Source organism: Cibotium barometz, chromosome 14 (assembly GCF_041138505.1).
Source record: "Cibotium barometz isolate CiBa-2024 chromosome 14, ASM4113850v1, whole genome shotgun sequence".
Classification (NCBI taxonomy): Eukaryota; Viridiplantae; Streptophyta; class Polypodiopsida; order Cyatheales; family Cibotiaceae; genus Cibotium; species Cibotium barometz.
Genome location: NC_141059.1, coordinates 49,764,270 through 49,775,369, shown reverse-complemented (window position 1 = coordinate 49,775,369; position 11,100 = coordinate 49,764,270). Strand labels below are relative to the sequence as shown.

The window sequence follows — 11,100 nt, the reverse complement described above, 5'->3', positions numbered from 1 at the left end:
ACACAAGCGTCTTCCATCCTGTGACTTCGTTGCTTCTGTGGAAAAATACCCGTTCACACCTTGGTTCCACTGGTCGAGACGGGTGAGGGACCAAATGGTGACATGGGTAGCCCTTGACCTCGAGGAGATACTGGAGCTACTTTTGAGACAAGAACCCTACTTGTACTAGTGCAAACCTGTCACAAATTCCCTCATTACTTCTTTTTTTCTACTGTACATGTGTGGCATATGGAGACAATACATGTATGTCATATGGAGCCTAACATGGTGTTTTTTCCCAGGACTAGCTACCTTGGTGTTCGTTTGTATTTATGTTTTGGGAAGATTGCGGAAGGATTTTGGATCCCTGAACATTTTACCTGATTGATACAACTGAGCAGATGGGTGTTTCTTCAAGTTTAGTTGCACTCGTGTGTGCATGACCTTAATTTTATGTTTGGATGACTTGTTTTGTTTGCCTGGACAATGCCTGAGATTACTACCTGTGTTGTCTACATGTGTTTACAGGTAGTAAGTGCTCTTGAAACTCAATTTACAGCTTTATGTTTTCACATGCTAATAATTATTGTTACAGGTCCACACTCACTTATAAGTGACCAAACTAGATTATAAGTTGTACACACTGGGCAAGACTATTTTAATACACATGGTGGCCCAAGTATCGGGCATTGGACATCTTATGGGTCTATTGCTTGTAGGCTCCCCCTTCTGGACCTAAAAAGCATACAAGCTGATATTTTTGGCAGGAAAGCTCTATTACAGGGGGGGAGAGGTCGAGTTTGGGCAGTTGCATGCTTTCCAAGTGATTGGTGGAGTTGGCCGACCTATTCTAGAGTCCATATCTGCTGGTGGACTGGATCTGGGCTTCTCTATGAGCTGGTTGACTGCTTCTAGGCATGGGAATCTGCTGATAGACTCACCTAAACTGTGCCAGAAAGCTGGCCGTTTTTGCCTATTTGAGCCAAAGGGCTGGTCGACCGGAGGAGCAGTTTTCTACCTGCTGGCCGACTTCTCTCCAGGCATGCAAAAACTGCTGGCCGACTCCTCTGGGGGCAACTGAGGGCTGGTCGATGGCTGGTACAGCCTCTTGAAGCTGGTCAACTTCCTCTTTGGGGGTGGCAGGGTTGGAAACAACCATATAGGGCTGTCCCGGGCAGATGTAGGAATGTTGTGGGTTGTCCATAGCTGTCCTACATGTGCTTAAAGCCGGAAAAGCTCTCATGTTCTATTAAGGAACTTTGAATTCAGCATATGTTTGTTTCTGTTTTCATCTTTTACTGGAAGATTCAGGTGCAAAGTCTCAAAGGGTGTGTTCATCGAACATGGGGCTTGCTTTCCTAAGGTGAGTTAAATTGAATTATATACTCAATTTGTGTAGGCACACCCTCACCTCAATATTGGCCAAATTTCTTTTGAGCAATGCAAACCATGGTTTATGTTCTAGTTCTATCAGCGTGGCACATGTTGTCGATACCATGTGGATTTTGAGCTCTACTATGTTGTGTTCCATTCTCTTAGTGGGAACAATGGGAGGCCTACTAGCCCGCACAATTTCATACACTCACTTTTATCTCCGTGATCAATTAGATGCCTTATACCACCACCTTTTGTGTGTTGATAGGACATGTGGTGCATGTGGGAGGTTGGCATTGATACAAGTAGACCCCTTTTTGGTAATCTAACCATAAAGAGGAGGGGGAGGGGGGGGGGGGTGTCAACCCATCTTCTGGCCCCTAGTGTGGTGTATTGTGTAGAGCTATCTTTCATCTCTCTTTCTCTGGCATGTTTATGTGTTTGATCAGGGTTCATGATAGTTAAGATTTCCATGTTTCAATTGTCCTTCCGTCACATTGGTATCAAAGCTCGGTTTTCTACATAGCTTATGCCTTACATGATGTTGGATATGGCTGTTAGAAGTCATTATCCATGAAAGAAGGTTGGGATTCTGAGGTAGCCCTCATCTTACTGTCACACTCAGAAAGGAGTTACCTTTGGTTTGAGCAGCAATGAGCGTGTGGAAAGACGTCGTGGCCCTCCTATTTTTGTAGGGGCACTGTTGCACACTTGCAGTCTCTTCAGTATCATTTTTTGGAAAGATATTATTAGCAGTTCCGAGGCACAAAAATTCTTTTTCTATCTGAAGAACCTAGTAAATACATCATGGCCAGCCATTCAAATCAATATGTGGAGGATTCTATCACTCGTGTTCGCCGCATGCGGGAAAAGGATAGAGACAAAGACCGTATTGGGGCTTTGGCAGCTAACAATTCACAATTAGCTGCTAGAACTGAAGATCAACAAGATATAAATGCTTTGATGGAGGAGCTTGAAGAGCTCCGTGTTTTAGAAAGGGACCCGGATGTACAAAGGGTTATTGAGTCCAAGTCTCACGCTAAGGCAGATTTTGTTACTGTTGATGCTATTGCTCAACAGATGGGGGTTGAGAGAATGTCAAAAATTCTAATATGCAAGATGCAAAACTGAGTGTAAATGTCATACCTAATGTAGAGGGGAATGCTGCACATGAACCTAAAAGTAAACTTTTATGCAAGGCTTGGGATAAATTGAAGGATCAAACTGCCTTGTTTCTTTTTTATAATGCCTCTATTGATAATGTCATATCTATCCACATGGCTACTGCTCTTGGGTTAAAGCCCGAGGAGATGTGTATGGATTTTCATTCAGATGCCGCCTTTGAGGGCAAAGAGGTTAAAGTCACTTCCATCATAGGGAAGCTTCGTATACAAATTCACGATTATTTGGACCATGAAGACTTTTTGGTAGCACCGCTACAGGATGTGATGTGATACTTGGGATGCCCTGGCATTACCATTTGGATCCCAAGATTTTGCATAAGGAGAAGAAATACTCATAGGGTTAGGGAAATTCGCATAGATGCAGGTACCACTGGGAGTACCATACCAGTTGTAAGCCATATTTCCATTTCTAAAGCAATAAAGAAATCGGCTTGTTCTTACTTGGTTTTTGTATGCAAGAATGTTGAACATGATTCTGTGACTTCCATAGATCAGGACAAGATAATCTTCCTAAGCGACTATGTTGATCGCTTTATTAACACCCTACCTGGACAATTAAAGAGAGGCCAGAGGATCATTGTATTGACATTATCCTTGGTAGCTCCCCTCCTAACCGGCCTCCCTACAGAGTAAGTGCCACCCAACAGGAGGAAATTATGACTCAGGTGAATGACCTTGACAAAGGGTTGATGCGATCGAGTTCTTTGCCTTACTGTTCTCCAGTATTACTTGTTCAAAAAAAAGGATGGTTCACACAGGATGTGTGTAGATTACAGAGATCTAAACAAGGTAGCTATCAAGAACAGGTTTCCGATTCCTCGAATCGATGACATCCTTGACAAGCTTAAGGAAGCTACGTGCTTCAACCGTATTGACCTTAAGAGTGGTTATCATCAAATTATAGTGATGCCTCAAGATGTTCATAAAATTGCTTTCAGAACATCTTTCGGGCTCTATGAATATTTGGTGGTACCATTCAGTCTTACAAATGCACCCGCGACTTTCAATAGAATGATGGATAGGATTTTTAGACCTCACTGCAAGTTCACGGTAACTTTCTTTGATGACATTATTATCTTTTCAAAGAATGAAGTAGAGCATAAGGAGTACCTCGCCATTGTGTTTGAAGAGCTTAAGAAAAACAAGCTTTTCATCAATGGAAAGAAGAGTGAAATTCTTCTTGTTTAGAGATTCACTATTTGGGATACATTGTTTCGAAAGAGGGTGTATGCATGGATCCCATCCTTAAAGATGACACGTCCTAGATAAGAAATTTTGACCATGAAAAACTCCATCTTTCAAGGGTGAAGCTGCAAATTATGGGCATCAATCAACCACAAGACCATCTCCACACATTGTCTATCTACTGCCAAATCCTCCAAGTCATCTGGCTGAATATCCCAGACATGTATGACCACCCTTGCATACCACCCGTTTCATCTGAAGAGTGGATATAACTGCAATAGGGTTTATGTGAGACGGTAAGGACTCCCCAATCACTTCTAAGGAGTAGCCGAAAGTATCTTGGAAAGTCAACCTCTGCTCCTTATGGTAGACCATGCCTGCATGATCATACGTGCATGATCATACAACTATGGGTGGCCCAGAATAATATCCACATGATCCAAAGGTGCCACCTTGAACGTGCGACATTCAGAAAACTCCCCAAAAGCCAATTGGGCATCCTCAACTCGTTCGATTTCTTCCGCTTGCTTCTCATGGCAGTGGCTAGGACTATGCCACTGGTGGCCACTGTCGTAGGCAACTTCAACTGCTCAACCACACAGTCTCTAATGATGTCCTTTGAGGCTCCTCCATCAAAGAGGAATGTCCATGAAGCATCCCCCAACACATTACCGTATCATGCTACCCGAGGACCATTGAGATCCTCCTAGACCAAGTCAAGTGAAGAGCAGTTGGGTACTGGTGGCAAATGGAGTAGATGGTGTCGGTGTCGTAGATATTGTTGTAGCAGGCGAACTCACCTTCTCCTTGGAGTTCTTCTTGCTTTAACCATTCTCCTTCCACGTGTTCTTCAAACACTCCCTTCCAATATGTTCAATGAAATCACATAAAAGCACTGTCCAATAGCCATATTGGCACAATGCTCTTCAAGGGTAAGGCGAGTAACTGAGGCTCCCCCACTTGCCTTGTCCTTATCATCCTTGGCCTTGGATGGGCTACCCTTGTCTTTACCTTTCTATTGCCCTAGTGTTGAGTTTGAGACTTGGAACTCTCACGCATCTTGAGGGTTGTAACAAGATGAACCACATCTAAAAGTTCAGGCAATTGATGTGCACGAACATCTGCGTGCAAAGACGGTTTAAACCATCCACAAATCGCTCAACCTTCTCTTGCTATCGGATGCCCTTGGGAGCATGAGCAAAAGCTTCAAAAAATGAGCAAGATAGTCGGTTATCAATTCAGCATGTTTCTACATAACACGCTCCTAGTATTTCTTCCATTCATGTTCGTAATCTACCAGAATAAACTGCTTCAAGACTGCCTCGCAGCGGCAATCACCCCCACAAGTCACGGAGTGGTGCCTAAGGTGTTCCCACCACAAGAAAGCGGCACCCGTCAAAGCTGTACACAACAAATGGGGCTGAAAAATATCTGAACCACCTGCTATTGCCAACGTGGCAGCCATCTCGCGCGTCCAATTGGTGACGACTTCTTTGCTCATCTTCCTATTGAACTTTTCATTCCTCATGAGGTATGGAGGAATAACTCAACAAACCATTAGTCCCCCAACGTCGACCGGTGAACATGAGTGGGAGCTGTTTAGACAATCCAGTGGAGACGAACTCCATGAAGGAGACCGTTGGTGACGCAAATGGCCTCTCTCTTGCCGACTATATGCAAGTGTGGAACGATGACTATCAATTTGGGAGCGAAGCTCTTCCAGTACATCCTTGCCTACATCCAAAGGAGTGAAAAAATCCTCCTCCATAAAGTTTTGCAACTTCATCCTTGGAATCGTCCACACTTGCTCCAAAGCACCGGCCCTTGTAGATTCCAGATCCGTAATACTAGGCGCTCGAGGTGCCAACTCCATCCTATCGAGACGGGCGAATATAGCCTTCATTTTAGCCGCCCGCATGTCTATGGATGTCTTCATGCTGAGAAGCAAATCAATGAGTTGTGAATCCATGACAAATACAAGTGATCAGGGACCACAGGTGAGGAATTTCAGCCCTGCGTGATGAGGTGAGGGTTTGGTGGGGTAGGGAAGCACAATATACCCCAATTAACCCAGGCGCAATGGAGAGAACCCAAATATTCACTTCTACCAAACCCGAACTTGTGCACTCTTGGAATCTAAGTGCTCTACCCTACAACGCACACGGTGCCAGAAAAGAAAAACATTTGTAGGTTCCCTGGGCTCTGATACCAACTATAGAACACTTGTGCCTATGTGCTAGGGCTTTCCACAGAAGAGTGCGGCAGAATCATACATACAACACACACAAGAGTCTTAAACTACTTGCTCTGTATTATGTACAAGAAAGAAGTAATACAACTAAAATTTAAGTACAATATGCCGTTGAGAATGAAGACGTCAAATCACATACCTACAACCTACTGTATAATCCTAGCTAGCATTTCGCCTACAAAGAAACGCTCTGTGAAGTCCGACACTGAGGAAAGAAGATGAATACTACCCATGTATATATATGCACTAATGCTCCTAGTCAGGCAGTAGTATTGTTGTCGGCCACCTATACCGAACTACCACGTCATCAGTGCCACATCACTGCCACCATGTCATCACTATCACATGGCAGTGCCATGTGTCACATGTGCTGTCCAACTCTGCCAGTCAGCTGCTATCTTATGTCAGACTGTGCCCTGCATACTCGTAGGTGTGTCACAGATGCCGAGGACTATATGTACTAGAGCTCAATCATCATAGAGACCAACTATTGAGTAAGGCAACACAAAGCGTACTGGCTCGTTCATTTATGCTAGGCATATCAAGACAAGGCAATGTATTTGTATAGATAGTTGCCAAATACTTTACCAAAAATTATGCCAGAACACTATTGGGCAATAAAAATTGACTACATCCATTTACACATAAATCCTGGGTCATCACCATTTCTATTGCTCAAACCCTGACCTCTCTTACTAGTAGATCCCACTAGACCATATGCAAGGTCTAGAACTTAGCATAGGCATGGTCCAACCTTAATCCATGGGGAATTTACCAAAGAATCCTAGCAATGAAAAAAGCACTCACTTATACAAAGTTGGGGGAGTCCTCAAGCTAAGAATTCTGCACATTGAGTCACCGTGTAAAGTGACCAATCGTTGTCGTGTCAGTGCGAGGGGTTTTCCACCAGCTTTGTTAGCTTGAAACAGATGCAGGGGAGGAGGGCATCAAACTCCTTAGAAATTCTAGCACACAACCGCTTGCATGGTTATTGGAAATCCACTTGGAAAGCAGCATAAGAGAATAAAACAACCCATGCACAACAAACCTATGACAGGCAATCCAAGATCACTTGCAAATCTCTATCTAGCCTCAGTTGACATCTCAAACTATCCTGCATAGGCTGTCAACTATGTTAGAAACATAATTCATTGGACTGAGAGCAGTGGTGGAGGATGTGGCTACAGCAAAGGTTGTGGCATCCAATGGTAGAGCCTTTACCAAGACTCAGAGCAGGCCAAAGTAGACTTTCATGTTTCTGAGCGCTTGTTGGAAAACTCAAGGTGGGAGGAGTTGTTACAAAAACAGCAGATCAACCACAAGATGAACCACCTATAACAAAGAAGAATCAACCCCATGGCGTGGAAAGGTAGCTAGTCGGCTCGATGTAGCAATCAGTGCCTTGTGTCTGTGATTGCTTTGGCCATGCTCTAATGGATCAACTTTGTAGGATTTCTTGGCCTTCAAGGCTTGTCTCTCTACCACGGAAGGCAAACAGCAGGGCAAATGATTTCGACAGCACAGCAACAAGAGCAGTGTGACAGCAACACTCAAGCCTTTGCTCAGAACAACACCAAGTGTTGAAGAAGCCTACCCACAGCATCAGATCTTTACATGAAAAAGGTATGCATCACAATAAAGACCGATTATATCATACAGTCATCCTCAATAATTATAATACCATCATCATCATCAGCTATTGTAGAGAGATGATGATGGTGGTGTGTTATCTTTCACTGGTGTATTTGGATGGCTTCTGGCTAAAATGATCATCATGGCCATCTCTCTAGGTAGAGACCATGGATGGCCTATCATCATCACATCATTCGCTCTCTCTCTCTCTCTCTCTCTCTCTCTCTCTCTCTCTCTCTCTCTCTCTCTCTCTCTCTCTAGTAAAAGAAAAAAGGCTTCAAAGAATGAATTGAACTGAGCTTGCATGGTTGGCTTCTCTCTCTTTAAGCTAGCAAAGCTCATCAAGACAGTTAGCATCGCTGCATATGAACTGAAAAACAAGAAAAAATCAAAATGAATAAGACCTTTGCAGGTGATAACTTGTCCAGCAGTTGGGGCCATGCCTAAACTCCAGCAAGAGCTCTGTTGCAGTTTTGTGCGAAGAAGAAGAAGAAAGGAGGTACTCGCATCAAAGGGCACACCAATAATGCATCCATATTTGCTATGGAAAATGTCTCCAGTCTGTGAGGGAAGAGTCAAGTGCTGTCACATCTCGGGAGGAGTCGGTCTTTGCGTGCACGTGTGTTGCATGAATGTCGATTTTTCATATCATAAAACGCTGCCATGCCACACATTTGGAAGGCTATAAAAAATATTTATTGACTTTGACTATGATATGGTGGTGTCTTTTCCTTCTACATTTCAGAGGTGAGCACGAGAGGTAACATTGGAATGGTACTTCAAAAATATTACGAGAGTTACATTGGAATGGTACTTTAAAAATATTATGAGAGTTACATTGAAATGGTACTTTAAAAATATTATAAGAGTTACATTGGAATGGTACTTTGAAAAGTAGCTCATAAAGTAACATTGGACCCTCTCTTCAATTAATAAGTCCTCGTATACAATTGCCAAAACACCATAGATAGGCAGGGCCCGCATCAGCTCTCTCTCTCTCTCTCTCTCTCTCTCTCTCTCTCTCTCTCCCCTTTTTTGGTTGCAAACCCACCTGACTTCGAAACCCGCTAACCATCTAATATGCTCATAATGATTGGGATTATTCCACAGACATTAAAAGAATCTTCTCTCTCTCTCTCTCTCTCTCTCTCTCTCTCTCTCTCTCTCTCTCTCTCTCTCTCTCTCAATGAGTTAATTAAATCAAATCACATGACTGAAAGGGTGGGTTATAGAGGAGAGGTAAAGGAAGAGGTGAAGGAACTAAAGCAAGAGGTGAAAGACGAGGTAGGGGGAAACATGCAAGACACAGTTCGTAACATACAAGAAGTAGTTGTAAATGAAATCAAGGAAAACAAACGAAGGGAGTTTATGGCTCTCAAAATGCGGATTGGAGGATTAGAGGAAGAATGGTGGAATTATGGGCTTGATACATGGAAAAGTTTGTCTCTCGCAACTACAATAATCCAATGGGAAGGATCATCAATAGTATTGAGGATTATGCATAGCTACTAGCAGAGTAACCTATATATAATGGCACATACCTAGCCGCTTATGCATAGTCGGCTAGCCATGATAACCTATATATAGCGGCTCATACATAGCCGCTTATGCATAAGCCAATAACTATACACAAGCAAAATTATATACATGGTCGCTTGGCCATAGGAGCTTATGCATAAGTGGGCTATGCATAGCCACTACATAAAGCCCTATGCATAGACTAACTTATGTATAGGTCCTATACATCCATGCGTAAGTGAGCGATGAGTAGGTGCCAGCTTATACATAAGTGGCTATGCATAGCCACTAATTCATAGTAGCTTATGCGTACGCAACCTATGCATAAAACCACCTAGCTATAGCTTCTCTACACAACTCTCCTTTTCCTTTGCACAACACTACATGAATGCACTACACATCTCTCTCTTCCTTGTTAGAATTCTTCCTCTCTCTTTGCATATCTATGTATTATCATCTACACACCTCTCCACATATATATTTTTTAAAACATGCTAAAGTTTATTTACACACCGTTGTATATTTATAACACTTGTTTTTCATACCTTTATCTTTTTTGGGGTTTTATTCTCAAGTAATATCTTTGTGCTAACTATGTTTTGGGATTTCTTTTGTGTACTTATTGTGTTTTATTTGGCATTTATTAGGAATATATTAGTATCATGATACACATTATATAGTATTTTGAAAGGAATTCTAATTATAAGGGAGTTCTATGCAATGTTCATCCTTTCTATGGCTTACCTTGAAGTTTTTCACATATGTGTTACTTGAACCCTGCGTGATTCAACCACTAGTCATATTCCAGGAGGTGGGGATTCTAGGTGTACGAAAAAGAGTTAACAACCCTTGTACATAGATCTACCTCCGTCCTTAGAAGTTGAGAAAGACGGGTGAAAAAGAGTTAACAACTAGAATCCCCACCTCCTTGACACCTCTTACATGTATTTTTGCAATGAGAGTCCATTATTGGCCATTTAGTTCTTTGGAACTTTGTCTACGTGTAAACAAAACCCATCTCTATGTGTGTGCTAACCCACTTCTACATGTTGATGGCCACAATCGAGCCCCCAACAGTTATTTTTGCAAGGGGGTAGCTATAGAGAAAAGTTAACTCTTTTTCTTGTATACACCATAATCTTTGTCAAAAGATGCCAACCACAACTTTGGGTGGCTCTTCCTACTTTATGTCACTAATCAACAAATATAACAAAAAGATATGGGTATAATTTTAAAGGCTAAGGTTAAGACTTGGGAAATTCAAAACATATGTTGCAATGATCACGAATAAGATAGGAAAAAGTTGAGGAAGTTAGATCGAGAGGCATGACATCCATACATCCATTTTCACCTACCTCATTCATTTCACATCCTCATATCTATTTATAGAATACAAGAGAATTCTTATTTTTGATATAAGATTTCTTTACGCATCTATTTATGGATAAATTCCATTTTAAGGAGAATAACACTTTCGAATTAAAAATCAATCTTTTATTGCATCTTCCTATGCATAAATTCATTTTAAATGAGAATGACACTTTTGAATTAAAAATCAATCTTTTATGCATCTCCAACACTCATACACAAGGCAAAAGGGAATAGCAAAATGGAAAAATTATGTAATTTATAAAATTCTAAGAAGTATTCTTATAAGTGGAAAGGGCTTCTAAATATCTTGTGGGCAAAGGTAGTTAATACTATACTGCATTTTTTAATAGGATCTACACTAAAGCAATTAACTAGATAACTTCTCAATTGGCCTACTATAGTAAGAAACCTTTACTTTTATACTTCAAAAATTGGCCTACTATAGGATCTACACTAAAACAATTAACTAGATAAACCTTCACTTTTATACTTCAAAAATTTTGGAAATGACTACTTTATGTGCATGTTCTAGATTCAAGACCTTTCATGTACACATGAGTGTAACATCAGTTATAGCTTGAGATCAAGACCTTGATTGTATTTTGT

The 11,100-nt window shown here is 41.7% G+C and overlaps 1 protein-coding gene across 1 annotated transcript in view; it reads right to left on the bottom strand.

Moving 5' to 3' along the window:
• LOC147632136 (alcohol dehydrogenase 2-like) overlaps nucleotides 1–8,365 on the bottom strand; it is a 20,297-nt gene extending 11,932 nt beyond the window's left edge. The window contains exon 1 of the mRNA XM_086808763.1: nucleotides 8,010–8,365. Coding sequence (XP_086664889.1) covers nucleotides 8,010–8,046 — 37 coding nt within the window. The 5' untranslated portion in view covers nucleotides 8,047–8,365. The remainder of the gene's footprint in view (nucleotides 1–8,009) is intronic.
• Between the last annotated feature and the right edge of the window lie 2,735 nt (nucleotides 8,366–11,100).